The sequence below is a fragment of the Coccinella septempunctata genome, chromosome 1, assembly GCF_907165205.1.
Source record: "Coccinella septempunctata chromosome 1, icCocSept1.1, whole genome shotgun sequence".
In the NCBI taxonomy this organism is placed as follows: Eukaryota; Metazoa; Arthropoda; class Insecta; order Coleoptera; family Coccinellidae; genus Coccinella; species Coccinella septempunctata.
Window position 1 is genome coordinate 1,216,095 of NC_058189.1, and position 22,495 is coordinate 1,238,589.

Sequence of the window (22,495 nt, forward strand, 5' to 3'; positions counted from 1 at the left end):
ATGGGCGTAAAAGAACAGTACATAATACGAATAGCAATTAAAAGAAGGTGGTTAATCGGAGGAAAGAAAAAGGGGGGATCCGATCTCAAACGCGCCACGGGTGTTACATATTTGTTCGCCAGCTAGAACTAAGAGACCCTTAACAGGCAATGGAGTCGGTGCTCAGTTTCAAAACTACGGGATTACAGGTTGGGTAGGAAATAAAACACTGCGTTGGGAAACAGCTCTCTACTCTGATTTCTGCTTCCAACGGGTTTACACGCCGGCCAGAATTCTAACTTCCAGTGGAAAGAAACCAAAAAGGATGAGGGAAAAGGGTGCACAATTGTTCACCACTGTAGTTTCTGTTTCCAACGGGTTTGCACTCCAGCCAGAAAGTGGTAGAACTAAGTAGGATAAGGGATTGAAACTGAGGTTCCTAAGTAAAACTACGGAGTGCTGTCTTACCTCTGGACTCGGTCTAAGTTAGTTTTCCAGCTGCTTCTAACTACTTGTTGAGCAGTGGCGAACCTTGACTTAAACGCTAAAGAAAATGAGAAAAACCTGGCTACAAGCCCTATCTCTACAAGTACTTTGAATAGAATCATTCGGACGAAAGGCGAATGAGGAAACTATCCATTTTTGTACCCACCGGTGGGGGGTGGAAACGGAATGTCTCTCATGTGCCGAAAATCGATCAAATTCGCGTTGATGAAAATGTCTTGACTCTGACTTATCGGTACTAGCGAACAGCGAATGGATTGGAATGAAGTTTATTATGGCGTTTAGGCCCATTAATGCGAGGGTTAGGAAGAATTGTTACATTAATCATTTACGTAGGCTCGATTAACTCATATAATCGTGTTCGTGACAAGTGACATCTGTCACTAAAATAGATATACAGACTATACGAGTCCCTTGGAATGAATTCAGTAAATCAAAGACATGTTTTTGTAGTAAATATTCTTGGATAGTTCGATTGCCATTTTAAATTGCGCCTTTTATGTGAGAAAATGTTTCACAGCGTATCCGAAATCTGGGATATGATCATCGATAATTTTTTTAAATAGCAATCCTAATTTTTTCATGACCATTATTTAAGGGTTTCTCGATCGCCAGCTATTATTTGAAGGGATTATAGCAAACCTCAGCAGGGATAGGGTTCGAGCGAGACGACACAGAAACACGACGGTTCACCTCTGAGTGCTTTCTGCTCCCCCCGGGTTTTCACACCAGGAAATCGTACTAATAGTAGGGGTGGATCACTGGCAAGTTACCCCTGAGTACTTTCTGTTCCCAGCGTATTTTCAATCCAGCAGAGAATTGTACTAACAGTAGGATGGGTAAAGGTGGAAGCTGGGGTTCCCAGATAATAGTGCTGTCTACTTCAGCGCCGGAACTTAAAAAAAAAGCTGAGAAAGAAAACACGATGGCTACAAGCCCATCTCTACACGTACTTTGAAGAGAAGTACTCCTGTCTGAAAGGGCAAAATGTTAATCTCAAATCTATGAATGAATGAATCTACCGAAAATCGGTTAAATTCACGTCGATGAAAATGTCTCGATTCTTGCTTATCGGTGCAAGCAGAAAAAACTCGGTTTTCTTCAAATTCAGGATGTTTAACATCGTTTTACATAATTGAAAAAGAGATAAAAAAGGTCCAGAATGTTTTGGAACGATGTCGGAATCCTGCATTTAAATTAAAAGTATGCCAATTAAAAATCAAAAAGAAAAAAATCTGAAATGAGGGTGCATTTTTGTAACTTCATTACTGTTTTTTCACTCATTTTTTGCAGGTAAGTAGTTCCATAAATCTAGTTCACTAATTTCAAGTACTATATTGTGTTCAAGGAGTGGAAAGGTGGAAAAAAATTATTGAAACTTCAATTTACCATTATTTATTCATACTATGCAGACAAAAATTAATAAAGTGCATAATTAATTAAAATGAGTTGACTAAAGGCTTTCATTTCAAAGAAATCATATGAGAAATTACGAGTTCAAATAAAATTTGCGAGCAACTGGTGTGGTGTAAAATAGGTTGTCCCATTGTCTATATAGTAGCCCGTCTATAAGAGTAGCACAATGAATATTTATTGTATACTAAGGGACTATTCCGAATATAACACTGTTAATAATAAGTCAGTGTTATATTTGGCCCTAACATCAATAATTATCCTAAATATTTTCACAGTACACATTAAATTAAAGCATTCTTTTTGGATCTCAATTGGAAAATACATAAGTATACACTTCTTGTCCCTATGTGCCCAGAGTTGATTTTATTTATGCTCTATTGCACTATATGTTCAACATTAGTTCAAGAAATTTCGAGTCAATCTCAAACAGTTATATTTATGAACAATTAGATAAAGTCCAGTAGAAATTTATAAGGACAAAGAATGTAAAATCTGTACACAAAAACAACAAATTTTTTAGTTCTCTTTTTAAATTCACAATAGATATGAAAAACATGCCATTCAGGGTAATACCATTTCTAAACACATTAAAATGTACAATTTTGTAAAAATCTAGTATTTCGAATGACATAAGTGGTCATAGCATGAAAGGCACTTACTACTCTTTTTGAACACATTTAAGCCTAGTTGAAATCAAAAGAAAATCGAACCGAATTACACCATTACAATGCTACATAGGAAATTTTAATTTTTACCAAACTTTACATCTATAAAATTTTATATTATCCTTCAAAATTAGTAAATGTCGCATTGTATCGGTATAATCTCAGTCCCAACTAAATCAAATCATAAAAATAGTATTTTCGAGATTTTTCCAAATGTCCAAAAATAACTCGAAAAAAAATCAAAATTCGAAGGCCACTTTTGAAAATATTTATCACGTCTGAACATTCATGAAGTCAAACAATGTGGTAGACCCATAAATGGCAGGAAGGCAATATAATTCCATTTACGTTTTTTTCCTCAATAATCGTGATTTTTTACATTTATACGAGATATATAAATTTTGTACATTATCATTCTACGATCTAAACAAATCACAAAAATATCTTTCTTGGCTCATTGGGTTCATCTAGAAGACTATGTGGAAAAGATAAATTTTAAATCGAAGTTAGCAAAGTATAACAAGAAGAGTGAAAATGAACCATTATTGATGATAAGCATAATAATGGTTGCATTGAGTAGACATACACCCTCTTCTTGACAAAAATTCTGAAAAATAGAACGGAAAATTATTGATGATAGAAAAAAAAAACAAAAACTGAACTTCTGGCTTCTGCACGATATAAATTTCTCGATCAACGGAATATTTCAGTAAATTTCAGATGAATTACACCCACGAGATGTTATATCCTAAACAATTGAAGAATCCGTATAAAACAAATACAATGAAGAAAAAGAAATGTGCTACTAAAAAGATTCAGGAGGATACTGAGTTTAGTTTTATTTTCATGAAAACAATGGATCTATTTTTAATTAATTGTTCCATGAGGTTGCACTAAATTCTGATACATACACAACATTTATACTCACTATTTGAATAACTGTAGCTACTTGTATTTTGATAATTAATACATACTTACATTTTGTTTGGCATTTCTGTACTATTAAGATTTTATACCAACTAAAACTATAGCAATAAAGTTGACCATATATTTCAATTACATATTCCAAAATAACAAAATAAACAAAAACAAAAAAAAAACAAGACAAAATAATAAAAATAGAGTGCAAGAAATACTATATGGAAGCCACTGAATTTAATTTTTTGTTTTCTTATCGCCAAAATATGAGGAGAGAAATTATCGATTGATTTAATGATGAAATAGGAAAGATATGTTAATTTTGATGTTGTGAATAAATTCAATTATTCTCCAATAATAAAGTTTTTAAAATCGCACTGAAAGATATGATCAAAACTATTGTATATCTGCGGCTGTCAGGGAAAACTTGTGAAACAATTTTTGATTATTCTGTATCATTAGTTACATTGGAATATAATATTGAGTTAATATTAACTCAGCTTCATGGCATAACTAACTTATAAATCTATGTATTTTATTCATATTGTACACATTATTTTTTATACATAAATAAATAAATAAAGAAAACCAGTTGACCTATGAAATACTGATAATCACTGACCATAAAACAGAACAAGAAAGAAAACATTATTGCACCAATAAAAGAAAAGAGTGGTAAAATGTTTGGGTTTGTTAAATGGAAAAATCATTCTGCTATAACAAAATAATAATTTTTCAACTCCCCTTCGAAGGGACAGTCGAAATTTTCCATTTTACAACACAAATTGAAAAAAGATATTCTACAGTTTGCATCAGCTCCATAATAAGAATTTTGTTACAAATGCAAAAAAGTTGCTGAAAATTAACAACAATATATAAATCTTTTTTAGAGGTATTGTCAGGAAATTTCATGTTCAGAATAAATCGCAGACGCGTATGCAAACTGCAGAATATTATGCAAGATTTAAGCATCATAAAAAAATCGAGGACCACTCTCATTCAAACATATATAGGTTCTATCCGAGGCAGATTGTCGATAAGCGAATGTGGGAATGTCATCGAACGTATAATTTGTTCCAAAGGTATATTCTAACGCGAAAAATTCACTTCAATTTTGAATTTCAGAGAACAGTATACATATATAACAGTCTTTTAATAAACTGGCCGAAACTTTGGCTTAATTTTTAATAAATTTATATAAAATAGTCCAATAATAAAATTTTTCAAGGTAAGAAACAATAATTTTTCCCCGTCAACAAACCGACTTCACAAGAGCAGACATCTGGGAGTGCAGAAAAAATTTATCCATATATTCCAATCAATTGGCCAATAATTCTCATTACTGGTAATTTGTCGAATGTGATTATTCTCTATGTGAAATGTAACTTAAACCTAATTCTCTAGTTTTAATTTGGAATTGGCAAGATGATATATCTACAGGGTGACAATTTAAAAACTTGCTTGGACAATTATGTCTCGACATAATTTGAGCAGAATTCTCCTCAACCCTGTGTGTAGGGGCTATCATCCCTAAATTCTTAAAAGGGAATAGGGGTGCGGTTTACCTCAATTAAAAGATCACTTGCCCCTCTACATGAATACTGTGGTTTGCAAATTTTTATTGATTCCTTGAAGCAGTTACGTGAGGTGACAATTTGAAATTTGCCAGGCTGATAGGGAATACTCCTTCTGATGAAATTAAGTATTCAAATGAAAAATAAAAATGGGTGTTTAAAATTTAAAGCGTTTCGTTTCTATTGCACAAGTTGGCAACAACGACTGAGATATGTGTTGATAATAAAGGACAACAAATACACTATCTTGATGAGATAGACAAAGATGGCTGTCAAAGTCTGCGACGAACGAGGAAGGTCGTAAAGTTTTATGGGATTTTTATAGCTCGTTGCTGTTCAGGCTCGCCAGTGAGTACGCGCCTTATGATGGCTGTAAATCAACAGCTGTTATTTTATAAACAAGCCATTTTATTTTATAGTAGGCGCTGTTGCCAAATCGTAAACTAGAAACGAAGCGATTTTAATTTTAAAACCTCATATTTGAAGAATGATTTTGAATAGTTTCCGCGGTGCATTTGAAAAATTCATGAATGAAACTCATAATTATGCAGTTTAAACTTGTATATGCTGTGATAACCCAAATTGGGGACAAATTTTCAAAGAAAAAGCCGGGACGGTCAATTTTTAAAGGGAGGGGACATATTTTAAGCAAAATTGTAAACCGAAATCTCCTAAAACCTAGGTGTAGGGGCCATCACCCCTAAATTCTTCATAGGGAATAGACTAGAGCTAAACCTCAATTGGAAGACTATATGTCCCTCTACCTACATAATACTATTGTCTTCCAATTGAGGTATAGCTCACTCTCTATCCCCTATTAAGAATTTAGGGGTGACAACCCCTACACCTAAGATTGAGGAGATTTTGGCTTACAATTCTGCTAGAAATATGCCCCCCTCCGAATAAATATTGACCTGTTTCGGCATTTTCTCTGAAAACATCCTTGTCGAGACATAATTTGCCTGGCAAGTTTTCAAATTGTCACCTCCTGTAACTACTTCAAGGAATTAATAAAAATTTGCAAAGCATAGTATTCATGTAGAGAGTCAAGTGATCTTTTAATTGAGGTATAGCTCTCCCCCTATTCCCTATTAAGAATTTAGGGGCGATAGCCCCTACACCTAGGGTTGAGGAGATTTCGGCTTACAATTCTGCTCAAAATATGCCCCCCTCCCTTTAAAAATTGACCTGTTCCGGCATTTTCTCTGAAAACATCCTTGTCGAGACATAATTGGCCTGGCAAGTTTTTAAATTGTCTTCTTGCAGTTTGCGATACCTAAATGGAATTTAATTTATCATAACACTAAATCCAAGATTGTTTCCATTAAAGATAAAGGGGATCAATTTTCATCGTCCCAGAAATCTGTCTTTGTTTTGCAGTCATTGTCCTGGGGGAGAATTAGATGCGCCTTATTTTACAATCAACTGTTTTAACTAATGAGAATTTATCACATTGTACTCGATCATGGTACTCTCTCATTCGCCTCGACAGTCCGTCATCGGTTCCAGTTTGATAGGCATGGACTCTCTCGTGTTGGGGGTGGAAGAATTGATCGGTTTCACCAGATCGTTAATATCTTCTTGGAAGAGATTTTCAGGTCTCGGAGACGAGTACGGCCGCGAGGATTTGTACGTCATACCCGTCGCACTGGTAGTGTTCATATTGTGGGACAGAGATAAGTTCATGGTCTGCTCCATGGAACTGGGAACTGTTAGGCCGAGCGGGGAAGAGATGGGACTTTCTAGTGCCGATTCCGACGGGCTTATCCTAAGGTCTTGTATGCAACCGGCGGGGCTGCTTATACTACGCAGAGAGGTTATGTGGCTCATATTGGGCATCATACCCATTGGAAGCGAACCGTTATTTTGCATGTTGCCGCAAGCGTTGCCGAATGCGAGAGAGTTCACCAGACTCGCTACGGGGTTTGTTTCGTGGGCAGAACTTTGATTAGCCGCCGCTACCATGCTGCACATCTGCTGTCGTAAACCTTGCGCTACTGCGGCAACGGCTGCTGCGGCCGCAGCTGGGGATACGTTCGGATCCGAAGCATCGTTGCAGGTTGTGTTTGGGAAGTTTTGGATATTAGCTGTGGTACCAGTGTTCACTCCGGATGTGTTGACACTGCTTACCGAATCCTGAAAAAGTATTTGTAGCAACATTACAAAGAGGTTCTGAAAATTCTCTGACTTATACATAGGTAATTACCAACACGTTGCTAGAGGGAGAGACTGACGCGAAAAATAAATCTAATCTTATTCTTTTCTTAGTTTGATGTGGTTGAAAATGCAATTGTGGTTGAAATAATTTGTGAAAAAGGCGTTTTATTTGTGGAAAATATGGACGTTTCCTTTCATGAGTAGTTGATGATATAAAATTAAATAACTTCATGCTTGATGAAAGTAGTTGCAGAAGCATTTTTTAAGGCAGAATCAGTTAGCTTCTCGATGCTTGCGGGGGGGTGCGTCAATGGCGCTCACCAAAGTAGAGTAACACTGACATGGCACATACACGACAAAGGCGATGAAAAATAATAATTGAAACTTCACTCAGATGTGCGATATCTGAAAATTTCGAATCGCTTTTGTCATGTATGTGCCATGTCAGTGCTACGCTACTTTGGTGGCCGCTCCCACTTAGCCGAGCTTGGCGCGAGCAACCCACATACAGTCTTCAATTCAATTCAATTTCTTCAAGGAATATCTTTTAATTTGAATGTTAGAAGAAGAACTTCGATCAATGAACGTTGTATTTCTTGTATTCCTTATAAATAATGTTTCAACTCACATGAATTCTGGGATAATGAATTTGTTGTTCTTCTTTGATATGGTGGGAGTCTCTGAAAACAACTGCTCTTATAACACCTCTTATGTGCTCATCCGGCCAGATCCCGAGGAGGATGCGCTGAGGTCGGCCACGACCCTTGGGCCTGAGATCTGGAAGGAGAAGGTTACTATGAATTATTGCCGAATCGCCAAGCATGAAACTAGTTCATAAAAAATTATTAATTTTCTCAATTATTATTTTATTTGTTCCATTGTTGTTGTTCCATTTCTGAAAATAACCTAATTTTGTTATTCAATTAAAAAAATATGTAGTCCATGAAGTCTGATGTTCTATGTGATGTGCAGAATGTCTCAATACCTAACTGGCTGATTCCATGAAATTTTGGTAGTTTTCATATTGTGGTCCAGAGATAGTCAAACATGTTACAATAGTATATAACATTACTAGCAAGGTAAGAGCGAATGGAGGATATAACCTCCTTGAGCCAGTAAAACCCGTTACCTTGCGTGTATTGTTTTATATTTTATTTGTTTCTCATTTGTAAAAAGGTTAGATAAATTCCAAAAAAATCTCAATAATTTGTCGCAAATGTCGTAAGCTATGGAATCATTGCCATGAACATGTCTGTTTATTTTTCTTTAAATTTGTTTTGGCGAAAGCGAAAATGAATGTACCAAAAGAAATTATTATTGGCAGCCAGCAGTGTAACTTCAAGTTTATTACCTGCAAAATCAGCTTCAAGGTACGAGCGAGAATACGACGACTTCAAAAAGTGGCAAAACAAAAATAGTATGATTGGGGTAACTGAAGATGTTTTGTTGATCTACTTGAATCAACTATCAGCTAGATTCAGCCCTAATACTTTATGGGCAAAATGGTCTATGCTGAAAAGCTGCTTGGAAATGAAAGAAGATGCCCCTGTTCGTAGGTTTGTTTCCCTTAAAAAATTTATTGAAAAATATGACGTTTAGTTGTCATTTGCAGATTTCGAAAGGTAATAGCGTTTCTGAAACGAAAAAATGAGCGTTATACGCCAAAAAAGGCCAAGGTATTAAGTAAAGAAGAGGCTGAACAATTTCTTTTACATGCTCCTGATGACCAGTGGTTGCTGGCGAAAATTGTAACAATATTTGGGATTTTTGGATGTTGTCGATGTGACGAAGTTCTCTCCTTAAACATGAATGATGTAGAAGATATGGGAAAATACGTTATTGTGACATTGCGGCGAACAAAAAATTTAACAAGAAGAAGATTCACCATAACTGACGATGGCTGCAGCTTCAAGCCCTGCATGTTATACAGAAAATATGTAAATCTTCGGCCTCCTGGAACAGAAAGCCTAAGATTTTTTTTTGACATACCGACATGGAAAGTGCATTTCCCTTAATGCTGGCCAGCACACTATTGGTGGTGTCCCAAAGCAAATAGCGAAATATTTAGGTTTAAAAGACCCAGAGTTATACACCGGCCACTCTTTTCGCAGAACTGGAGCCACTATGGTTGCGGATTCGGGTGGAGATATTTTAGCACTAAAGCGTGCAGGAGGGTGGAAGAGTACCGAAATTGCGATGAGTTATGTCGATGATTCGGTCAACAAAAAAATCGAAATGTCTAGCAAATTATTTGGTAGTAAGGAGAGTAAAAATGTTCTGCAGTCCTCGAGTTCAGCAGTTTCTGAGTCAACAGATGGTTCATCATCATCAGTATCAACTCTTTCATCATAAAAAATCTGTGTTACTGGAAATAACAATTGTACCATGATTTTCAACATATATGACGATAAAACAAAATTTTCTAATGTAAATAATACTACATACTAACTTGTAAAAATTTTGCAAGTTAACTGCCAGTTTTACAAGTTAGTGACTTGATAAAATAAACTTTCTTGATTAATATTGTGTTTTTGGAAACTGACGTTTACAAATGAGAAACAAATAAATTTTATTATACTTTTTGATGTTTTTCTTATATGTATATGTTCATTCCGTCACCATTATAAATAATGAAAATACATTCACTCATTTAGTGGAGTTTGAGTGATTATCGATGAAGAAATTAGTCAGATATACTCCTACATAAAAATTGATCAGATAACTATTACCTGATCCACCATCTGCAGAGGGTCCCAACATGTTGTGAACTCGATTAGCGTAAAGCACAAAAGTAGGATAGGGAATGTCGTATTTTCTAGCGGCCTGCGAGAGCGATAAACCTTCCTTCAACACGGAGAAAATTGCCTCGGCCATCGTTTCTGGTCTCCAGGATTTCAAAGGTCCCCTTTCCCTGAAGCGTAAGTGATGAACAAGACTCTGATTTGTGTTCCAGCACTTTTGCCACATGGATTGCAATTGGTACTGGTAGCTATCTGCTGAAATGAAGAAAATTACTTATTAGTAACTAGCGAGTTTTCCGCGGAAAATTAAGAAACAAGCAAGCAAACAACATTTATCTTTCAAACGGTTACTGGTGCTTTTCGGGATACCTAGTGGTTACCACTCGACTGCTTTGGGCTTCTCGTGGACTGTAACACAAAAAATAATCAATTTTCTCAAATAATATTCAACATTTTGTATCTCCCTATAAACAACAGATGATTTCATGTCGACAGAACAGATCGGTTTTTTCTTCACTGTCTAACTTGTTACTCTTTTCTGTGAGGAAGACTTACTTCAATTTCTTTGCTTTCTCTGATCAATTTCGAGAAAAGTGGAAGCAGAGCTTGAAACTCAGATAATTATTTCAAGCATATAGATAGAGCAACTGAAGAAAGATTGTTGTTTTTTTGGAATTTGTTGAGATGCTATTTGAAAATATCAGTTCAGACACAGGTTTGGGATAAAGTATGTAACCAAATAAATATCTTGCGTTATGAGTCATTGTTCTTGCCTGCAAAGTACCTATATTTATATCGTCCTCCACGTTTCAGATATTATTACTGGTTCCATATTTTATCTAATTCTGTATAATTGTTATTTTCCCAAAAAAAAATAACAAGTGCTCAAAACATGTCGACGTTTTGAAGGTAGAGATTCTTGATTTGAAAGTAGTGCTCAACCAGAAAACTAGTACCACGTGGTTCCCAGATTGAAAATAGTCTATAGCAAATGTGAGTTAAAGTTAAATAAAGTGTTTGTAAATTCAGTTACTATATATAAGTTGTTTTATTTTCATTAATCAAAAAAATCGAACGACATTAGAATAATACGAAAATTAATTGAAAAGATAACTGGAGACCTTAACTTCCATTGAAAAAAATTTTTTTGTGAAGTTTAGGTGCTTCCCCACCAAAACTGTGGTGAAAATGGTGAAAATTGCTGAGAAAAACTTGCTGAAATTTCAGTATGCTTGAATCAACCCACAGAATATTCCCACTCGCTGAGCATTACTTTCAAACTTAGATCATCAACTTGAGGTGCTCTTTCAAAGAACGCAATCGATAACTAACCAAGAACATCTTTTTACATTTGCATCTCAACAAGTTCATATACAGCGTGTTTTCAAAAATGAGGTTTTTTTGACAGAAGGTAGAAGTCATCAAAATAAGTCATTTAACCGAAAATTGGCTGCATAAAATATTCAAGATGGCTGAGCTACAACCCCTAGAGTTTCGACTAAATTTCATTAAATTTCGAGTACAGGACTGTGGAAGGTGACTCTGACATATGAAAAACGAAACAAAACATAAACATATGGCTGATGGCAAATTAATGGGTACATCTGAGTCTATCTGATTAGTTGCATTAGGTCACTTGAAAAAATTGATTTATTGTGCTATTTGGGGTGAAAAGAATTTGACTGTGCTTACTTTGACAAGTGCTATTATTTACCATTGCATTGAGATAATTCGCATTGCCATTTCGAAAGTTTTGTACAGATGAAACGCCTTATTTAGACCAGTTCTACCTTCTGTTAAAAAAAAGCCTCACCCCACCTTTGATACACCTATCTTCGACAGTTTTTGTGTAATCTTTCCCAGATTCTACTCTATATCGATCAGCATTGTACAAAATATTTGTGTGATATATTCCAGAAGTTTCTTAAAACCACTTTTCAAAGATGTGAGGGGTTCTAATTGAATTGCTAATATTGTAAAGATTGTTTCAATAAGAGTGCAAGATTCAGACTATTCAGAGGTTTTAAAACATGATTATCAACAGCAGCAACTTGATGCTATTTGGCTTATGTCGTAGACATTTGACGTCACTTGGGATGTGCACTCCCACGTCAGATCAATTTGAACGCTTCTGCGCAAAATCCTAGGTTAGATTTTTGAATCATGCGTATTACGTCAGAGCAATCTGTATGCACGTTTACACTTCATATTCACTGCCATATTATGTCACCTATAGATCGGTAAGAACAAAGTCAATGTGGAATTTCTAGCAATTCAAATCTTGCGCTCTTAATGAAACATCCTTTATAACTGAGGAGGTACTTCAAACAAGATTCAAAGAGTTTGAAGTTTAATCGAAACTTGCTATTCTGGTGCAATCATGGTGCAAAAACAATTGGCAATAATTTGGTAAAATCGGAACAAATATTTATTGAATTTTCTTAATATTACATATCTTCATTAAAATGGATAACTACAAGGAAGTTTTCGAAAGCCTTCACTTTATCACAAATCAGAAAGGTATAAAAATTGATTGCTCTGTTATTGCTATTTATAATTACGAAAATCATAATATATTTTCTAGGACATAATCGATAAAGGCAAATGAATTTGAAAGTTCATTATATTCTACAATAAATGAACATTATAATGGATTTTTGATGCTATCGATAATAATTCAGTTACCTGAAATTTAATCATCGAGTTAATTATTGATAAAAACAAGGGCGACCATCAATACATATCCAGCTACAATCTAACAAAATTAAGTTAAAAGTTACATTGAAGATGAACTTCTCACCACACAAAAATGATGCCTTCAAGCAGCCTTTTCAAGTGTTACTTATTAGAATTCACTTGGAAATCGTTTTATGAAATTTAACAAATTCAACAAGATTATTTTCTGGCATACATCAACAATAAACTCTGAATAAAGGCACTTAGCTTTCTGAACAAGATCGGAATAACGTTATCCTAAATCTATTCCTTAAATCACATCTTTCAATGGAATCGTACTAAAAGCAAACTATGTACATCTTGGAATATCAAAATAAAGAATTGAAGGGATTCGAACAAAACACATTTTCTCAAATCTAATTATACACAGAAATAAAACGAAATTATCTCTCTTACTTCATAAAAAAGAATATGGCAATTATAATACAATGATGAGGTTTTAAACTCGGAAGTAATATGAGGTCATAGTATGAATAAGACGCTGGAAAAATAGATGATATATCTGGAACAATGCATGGGATTTTAACGATCATAATGTTTTTATCGAAAGTAAAAGCGAAATATGTAATTCTACTCAAGTTTTTGCGCATTGCAAATTGTTTGTCGACTTCGAGGATTTTCTTTTAATTGATGCAGGGCAGAGTTGAAAGAAATCGAGTATATGGTTAATGTCTGACGCGAATACTCATTCATTGAAACCCTCAGACTTTGACAGAAAAATTGAATATCTTTGAAACTTTATGGCGCAGAAAAAATACCGTAAAATTCAATAGAGACTTTGCCAAAAATGTCGAGAAATAAGTGGGTGAAAGTGTTTGAAATTAATTTCGTATTATTTCAGTAATATCATTTCGTTCAGTCTCATGAAAATAATTTCAGTTCCAGTCATACTTCCCATTTCCAAATGGGTTTATTATCGGCCAATCGAATAATGTCCCTATTTAACTTTCTGCAACTATTGTATTTCCAATTGTCAGGATCAAACGACAGGATTATTGGCCGTAATATAACGACAACACGCAAATAAATTCATAAATGATGTATCCCGATGAGAGAATTACAAGTATTTGATGAATATCGAACATATTGATAATGATTCAATGAATGAGCATCCGGATGTTTGGGAAAATTCATTGGCTTTTATATTTTACCGAATATCACATGCGAAACATGGACCAATTGACTGATTCATCGTTCGTCCATATAAAAGCATTTTGCGAACGCGAAATCATCAAGTGTTTTATTATTTTACGCAATTTTAATTTCCGTTATTTAATAAATGGATCAGTGATTACTGCGGCTTCAAACTACCAATTGATTGTTCAAACAAAAAAGCGAACATGTGGAGTTCTATCGGTGGAGGGATTCGCGTTTTTTTTTTTGCGAAAATTAAGTTATTGAATTGTTTATTGGGCCCATTTGAATGATTGAACATTTTCATGTAGCTTGTTGAGCAAGCCATTCGTTGGCTGATTTGAATAATAAAATTATGACTTTGAAATCAGCAAAATTATATTATTCAGCCCTAAATCCAATTCTGGCAAAAATCAAAAATAAAACGAATAGAACTGAAATCGATTTTGGCGATAAATATAAATGAGGGTTCAGAGTGTAACTTTTTTCCAGCGCCTTATGAATGCAAAGATCAGAAGAACAGTTACATAATAAACAAATATCAAAATTATCCTATCCTTTCCTCTGGGGTATTGCTATATATGCGATAATAAAATATCAATAGTTGAATTTCAAATTATTCAACTTGTCAGAAGTCTATTATTTTAAGTTAATTTTCCATCAGTTAATCACAGGAATAAGGCAATTTCATTTCCAGGAAAACGATTCTTGTTTCACCTCTCAATTTTTTTTTACTGTAGGAATGCATTATTTACCAGATCCTACATATGTAGTAACAATCGAAATAAAACATTAATGGAATGCTAAAAATATTGCTTATATACTAGGAGTTAAGCAAATATCAAATTTGAAACAATTTCATAAAGATAATATTAAATTTAACGAGTTGCGAAAGACATTAACATTCTCATGTCTTTGTAGTTGAAAAATGAGCAATTTTCAAACTTATTGTATCCCAGTGGAAGTATTTTCGTACAAGGTGGTTGAGTTGATATTTGAAATAAGGTTATTATATGATAACGTCGAAAATTGACAACCATCAAGAACAAATAATTAAAAAATGAGTAATTGTATAAATACATATACAAGATTAGAAATTTTTCAACTTTTAGTTGAAAATTGATGGTCATTCACCAGAAAAATAAATGAAATTTGGCATTCTTTTCATTCCAGTCAAAAAAATTTTATTCCTCCAACTATAGATTGTGTAACTAAAGTACCAATGGAAAAACTAATGAACAAAGGCATGGGGAGTTGTTACGGAAAAATCATTACTACAAAAAAAATTTCGTGCGAATTTTACTGGTTTTTAAAATTAAATTGTATAAAGACGATTTCCGACCAATATTTTTTATTTTAACTTCCGGTTTTCCCAAAAACGCAAAATTTTGAATGTAATTGATCTATATAAAAGTACCATTATATTCATATATATACAGGCTGGGCAAAATTTGTTGTCTATTGAGGGGATCTCGAGAACTCTAAGAGCTAGATGACACATTTCCGAGCTTTTTTTCAGAGAAACAGAAAATGGTGAAAACCGTAGCCTCCTACGATTCTTCGGTTGTGAATTATTAGCTAAAAATTTAGATTTTGACAATTTCGAAAAGTTGTCATAACTTTTTTGTCTTTGAAGTTACAGATCTGCAACTTGGACCTTCTATAGGCACTTTTTCAATTAGAATCCACTGACAAGCTGAAAATATTTTTTCATTTCGAACATTTAGTTTTTTCAAATACAAACTTTTATTGAAATTTTTATTTTTGAATTGGAAAAAATCTTTTGTCAGTAGATTCTACGTATAAAAGTTCCAAAGAAGGTTTAAGTTTCACATCTGTAACTTCAAAGATAAAAAAGTTACGAGAACTTTTCGAAATCGTCAAAATCTCAATTTTCGCTAATAACTCAAAAACGAAGAATCTTAGGAGGCTACGGTTTTCACCATTCTCTGTTTCTCTGAAAAAGAGCTAGAAAATGTGTCATCCGTTTTCTCCTAGCTCTCATAGTTCTCGAGATCCCCTCAGAAGACAACGAATTTTGATCATCCTGTACATATTTGAATCGAGAGTTGATTAAGCATTCAGAAAATATGAGCAGAATTGTTCAAACTATATTGTGTCATTCTCGGGAAACTGGAAGTTAAAATGAAAGAATTAACAGTCAGAAATTGTCTCTATGTCTTCAGTATATTTGCTGGACCACAAATATTTCAGGTAGGGAGGTAGTAGCTGTTCATGGAAGCATATCAAATTTCAAGATTCTGACCCAAAAGGAAGTTAAAAAATTTCTAATGCACCACCAACGTTATAGACACCCCTGTTACTCAGTGTTCACAGAACGAACATCTTAAATGAAATTAACCTCAAGAATAAAATAAACCATGAATTTTCGAAACGAGGAATGTTTTCTTAAGCGTAATAAACAGCCAATTCGAATAATATCTCTATCTTACGGTTTGATAACGTAATTAAAATTCATTTCCACGATGAAAACTATAAGGAATTTCTACTTATGCTGTTTTCGTAGTGTAAAGATACGATGCTGTGCTTTTTACAGAACGCCCACCACCATCTGAACCCCGACAGTCCAGTGAACAAGAATTCGGGATCTCTTATTCTCCTCAACTTCTCGACGTATCCCAGAACGGCCTTTAGGGATTTTTTCGTTCTTCTGTTGTAGGGCGACACGGAAACGTCGCAGCAGAACTCCAGCACCGCGTTTTCCTCTTCGGCGGTCAGACCTGCCTCCTCTAGGACCGCCATCCTCTTGGACTTTCCCAAGATGTTGTCGTAGAGCGTTCCCTTGGGTATCCCGTACCTTGTCGAAGCTTGTGTGAAACGCATTTTTTGCGTGACAACTGCCTCGATCGCCTCTTTCAGTTGTTCTTGCGTCCATGTCGGTGTTTTAAGCTTTAATAATGTGGGATAATCTAATTGGGACAGAAATAAATGGGTTATGAAAAAACAAAATATAAAATGGGACGTTGATAGAAATAATAATGAGAGGGGATTCGAATGTGATTTCCACTAATTCAGGGACTTGTTTCCCCTTATACAGGATGTTAATTCCATAAGAATGTGACCAAACTTCAGAAGGAGATATACGTCAAATGCAACAAAATGTATGAAAACACTTTTTTTTAATGGATCCTGTTCTATATTATGCAAGGTTAAAAGTCTAGGGAACTTCGGGAAATAATAGTTCTAGCTAAGATAAGAATTTTCTTCCAAAAACTTCTTTTTATATCTCGAATCACTTCAGAGATACACACGCGCTCTTGAACATAAATTATTGTTTCATTTATCTATATAATTTTAAATGAGTTGGCATAAATGTGCGATTGAATTTTGTAGGATATTGTACTCAGAAAAAATATTTCATGGGTTGATTGCTGTGAACCAAATTCTGGTGTCTCGGTAATTTTGATTTACCTAATCGGTTCGTCCTAACTTCTTTTGAGAATCCCACCTTTTTGGTGAAGGAAAGTAGAAAAAAAAGGATAATGGCTCTAAATTGCCCTAATCATCATTGGCTTGGAAGTTAGGGGCGACTGAAGACACGATAACCCCAAAACTACGCCACTGGGGGTTTGTGGGAACTCAAAAAATAAACATTAAAATATTGGAAATCCACTTGGTATGGAAAGTCCGGGAGAGTTGAACCCCTTTTCACTCTTATAGCGTTTTCTATTGGTAAAACTAGTGCTGCACTGGATCACAGAACATCAAATGTGAATTAGGATATCTTGAAGTTATTGCACTGTTTTTATAAAGTACTCAAAAATGAAAAATAAAAATGGGTATTTAAAATTCAAAGCGTTTCGTTTCTATTTCACAAGTTGGCAACGTCGACTGAAATATGCGTTGATAATAAAGGACAACGAATACACTATCTTGATGAGCTAGACAAAGATGGCTGTCTATGAAGTCTGCGACGAACGAGGAAGGTCGTAAAATTTTATGGGTTTTTTATGGCCGGTTGCTGTTGAGGCTCGCCAATGAGTACGCGCCTTATGTTGGCTGTAAATCAACAGATGTTATTTTATAGCCGTTATTTTCTAGTAGGCGCTGTTGCCAAATCGTAAACTAGGAACGAAGCGATTTAAATTTTTAAACCTCATATTTGAAGAATGATTTCGAATAGTTTCCGCGGTGCATTCGAAAAATTCATGAATGAAACTCATAATTACTCAGTCTAAACTTGCATATCCTGTAATAACCCAAACTGAGGAGAATTCCTCATCATACTCCAAAATTCAAAAGCGTTTTATCCCAACTCTGGAATTCATGAAAATAGATGAAAAAATTTTTGTGTCAAACAGCCTGTATCATCTAAGTAAATTAGTTTCCCCGGCTAGTGGCTTCAATAACTTTTGTTTTAACGACGGTGCGGAAATTCTAGTGGTAACTGATTAAATTCGCAATTTGCAAGGACCATCGTGAGTTATTTTGATATACATTTTTATCAGATCTTCTTCACGATGGATTGCGCCAATAAAACAAATGTTATTGGAGCCTTCAGGTGAAAAAACGTGGTATGTGAAAAAAAGAGAGCTGACTCATCCATTTTTGTTTCATTTGTTGATTTTTTTCCTCCTGAAGTTTGGTCACATAGATACCGAACGCCCAGTAGGTACAATGAAAGCTTTTTCATTAATCATTCTTCCAGAGTTCAGCTGTGATGAAAATACGCATTTTTTATATCCCAAGAATAGGGATTTTGGATGGATTGGAATTTGATAGGTACATTATTAGATATGTTAATTATTTTTCCCTCAATTTTTTCGACCAATTGGCTTCAAAAATTCATACCATATTGAAAGATAGCTAATCCTCTTTAAATTTCTCTACAAGCTAATCACGAAATCAAAGTAATTATTTTGGAAAATGATAATGAATGAAATATAAAGTTTTGCTGGTTTTAATATAAAATATCCATCATTGCTGTATTCTGAATTATCAACTGATCCTATCTTTTTAGAAATTTTTCGAAGGTCAGCTTTCGACAAGCATATCTCTCAGAAAAATCATCAAATATCTAGATTTGGTGAATGATACGAAAGAACGACTCTTCTTGTAATGAATCTCGAAATTTCATCCACCTCGGCGTAACCGTTAGTTCTTGACGAAGTTTCAACTGACCATCTTTTTGGGAATTTATGCAACTCTTCTACCCCCAAGATATCAATAATGGATATGTGAACATCTTTACAAATAATATAAAAGTTACACAGTCATATTGAAATAACACGCAACGATATTATTGGTTGATGTTGATGTCCTCAAAGTACAACCACGTGACCTATAGAATGAAATGCCCTTTGTCAGGCGAAACAGTAATGGAATTATTAAAGATTCATACGTACATATCAGTTATCTCAATATTCTGTTGGCTTGTAACAGGGATTCGGGAATCAACAGCGGATAACTAATTTATCTGCTGTAGTTTATTCGCATAGGTTAATAATTTATCGATGTAACATTGCGTATTAATGTCGAAATGTTTTGTCGTTTTGCGGCTTCATATATTATAAATAAAACTGAGGTTACCTTGTCCAAATAGTCATACATGTGCACTCGTATAGAGAGTACAAACCGCATATAAACTGTTCTCTGGTATGATTTACGGAGGCGTACTTTATTCGACACTATTTATGCGGCGACTAGAGCAGCCATTTTATATACAGGGCGGACCAACGAAAACTCCACTATTTTATCTGTCATTTCGTTATCGATGGAAATTTTGAAGCGAAATTTAAGATCTTCAACATGAGGTATCGCAACACCCCTTATCTTTATCCAAAATCAAGTGGTCGTACTCACCCCCGTTAGGGGGTTGCAGTTACGGTGATGCAAAGAGTGGAAAAGTTGTTCCTCCTCGAATAAAAAATTGACAGGTCCGAGAGATTTTCCACATTTTCATTTTGAAGTCGGAAATTCGAGGTGTTGAGTTTTCGTTGGACCACAAGACATCGGACATCCAAACTACCAAGTTTGATGGGGATCTCGCCTTGAAAAAAAAAAGAATCCGACATGTCTCGAAGAACCTACTTTTATTCACGAATTGACCAACATCGATTAGATTTGGTAAATAACACTCTTTAGAATGAAATAACTGCGCTCCTGGAATTCACTTTCAATGGAGGATGTATTGATATCTAGTTAGCCTAGACCAGTACCATGCATAAAAAAATATTGTGTCACGATAGCAACGAACAATAATTCATTGAATGTGTCAGTGTGAAGTTTGAGGTCAAAAAAGTAAACCAGAGTTACGCAGAAAGAAGATGTCCACCGAAATTGTGAAAATCGAAAAATTGGAGTATCGAGCCATCATCAAGTACCTGCATTTAAAAGGTTAAGAGGTAAGCAGATTTACTAAGATATGCTTAATACCCTTAGTGATCAATGTCCTTCGTATGCGACCGTGAAAAATTGGACTGCAAGCTTCAAAAGAGGTAAATCATCTTTTTAAAGATGATGACCGATCGGGAAGGCCAGTTTTTGTGTCAGTCTCCGAAAATATCCATGCAGTTCATGACATGATTTTATCAGACCGTCGAATTGGGCTAAAACGGATATTTGAAGCACTGAATATTTCATACGAACGCGTTCATCATATAACGTGCGTTCAAAAAAATTCGTTGTCAAGTAGGCTATGGAATTTTGAACGTCGATATACCGAACATCAGCCTTCAAAATTTCATAGCCTACTTGACGACGAATTTTTTTGAACGCACGTTAGTTCACGTCAATTTGGACATGAGAATAATTGCTGAAAAATGGATACCCAAATGTTTGTATGTTGACCAAAAGCCTGCAAGGGTAGAAGCATCGCGTTCGATCTGTGCTCGATTTGAAAATGATGTAGACTTCTTAAATCGAATTGTAGCTATGGATGAGACTTGAGTAAATTTGTACGATCCAGAAACAAAGCAACAATCGATGAAATGGCGACACTTTGGTTCTCCAAGACCTAAGGAATTTCGTGTCCAAAAATCTGGTGGAAAAGTTCTTGCTTCCGTTTTTTGGGATTGCCATGGAGTAATCATGATTGAAAAAGTTTAAAAGGTCGTAAATTTCTTTCCAACGAGGAGGTAATAAAAGCTGAGAAGGTCTGGTTTGCAGAGCAAGAAGAACCTTTTTTTCAAACGTCTAGGGACGTTGCAGATTCGCAGTAATAAATGTATCCAATTAAGAGGAGAATATGTTGAGTAATAAAATATTTTGACATTGAAATTTTGTTTGGTTCCATAGTAGGCTAAAAATTTTTCAATATATCCTCGTAATTAAGAGCTTCCACTTTCATGGAATAGTAGGTGTCTTCCGCTCCTTATACTAATTAAAATTGAAGTGAGAATAAAAGAGCAACTGCAACATTTTTATCACGATCATGAATAGATTTCTGGTAGTTTGGAGTCGTCTTGTCTCTTCAAATTTCTACGTACTTTTTCATTCAAAGAAATGGCATTGACCTGAATGCCTTTCGTTTGCATAAAAAGTGTAGCACTTTTCTACACTAGATTTGATTTACACCAGTGTAGAGGAAGTGTAGTTTATTCTACACATGGTCAAAAGGAGATGTAGATAAACTGCACTTCCTCTACACTGGTGTAAATTCAATCAGCAAACGAATACTAAAATCGAGTGTAGAAAAGTGCTACACTTTTTATGCAAACGAAAGAACCTGATCTCTCGAGAATAATAGGTACTCATCTATACATAAAAATAATCTAAAAAACGCAACTGACAGAAAATAAGAATCTGGTAGCAGTTTAAATAAGAAGACTTAAGGTTTAAAAAAATATTCACAACACAAACATGACACACACCACAACAAAAATAATATCGAAATCAGCAACGCATTTTTGTTTGTCAAACAAATCATCACTATGTATATGGTAGAAGATGACAACAAGAAATAATAATTCAATTTTAATACCTTTTTGTCTTGTCTTTCATATGTGATATTGTGATATAATTGATCCTTGTTCCACAAACAGAGAATGCGTTGTTCTATGATATTTTGAAAAAACTACGAACGAAACTACATCCAAATATTTTTCAACATTGGCACTTACCGGCTATTGATGATGTGGAAGCGCCGAGCCAAGCATGGGAAGATTCCAAAAGCTTAGCCTGAAAAAAAAAGAAAAAATATCAATAAAAATGTAAATTATATAAATAGACTATAGAGTCGGGAGAATTCAGAGTAAAGTCTATTAGGTTCAAACCAGAAACTGAATGACATTATTTAATAATAATAAGAATAACTTCTTCAACTGTTTTATTAATTTTTTTATCATTGGTTGAATATATGCCAAACGTAGCTATCTCAGCTATCTGTAATAAAGAATGTGAAAATCAAGCAAATTGAAAACAACGTTTTCTTTCTTTTCTTCTTCAAAATACTCCAGTGCGTATCTTGATCAGAGTACAACTAAAAAAATTATAATGTCATGAAGGACAGATAAATACAAAAGATGTTTTTCACTCGTACAAATATTTTAACAGTAAATTCTTTAGGTCAAAAGAAACACTTTTTACCTTTATCATTTTTTCCGAATCGGCTCGGTTTAAAAGATACAGGTTGTTGAAAAACTATAAAAACTGTTATTTTTAGTTCTCTCTCACAAACGGTTTTATCGAATGAATTGAATTTCTGAATATG

The 22,495-nt window shown here is 34.6% G+C and overlaps 1 protein-coding gene across 6 annotated transcripts in view; it reads right to left on the reverse strand.

Moving 5' to 3' along the window:
- Positions 1-6,206: 6,206 nt before the first annotated feature.
- LOC123311204 (protein bric-a-brac 1-like) overlaps positions 6,207-22,495 on the reverse strand; it is a 337,498-nt gene continuing 321,209 nt past the window's right edge. For 3 of the 6 annotated variants that reach the window (XM_044895043.1, XM_044895035.1, XM_044895050.1), the window contains 4 exons: positions 21,906-21,963; positions 9,940-10,209; positions 7,842-7,990; positions 6,207-7,192 (listed from right to left, as the gene is read on the reverse strand). In XM_044895043.1, coding sequence (XP_044750978.1) covers positions 6,533-7,192; positions 7,842-7,990; positions 9,940-10,209; positions 21,906-21,963 — 1,137 coding nt within the window. In that variant the 3' untranslated portion in view covers positions 6,207-6,532. The remainder of the gene's footprint in view (positions 7,193-7,841; positions 7,991-9,939; positions 10,210-21,905; positions 21,964-22,495) is intronic. The other 3 variants (XM_044895067.1, XM_044895077.1, XM_044895058.1) reach the window with 3 other exon arrangements.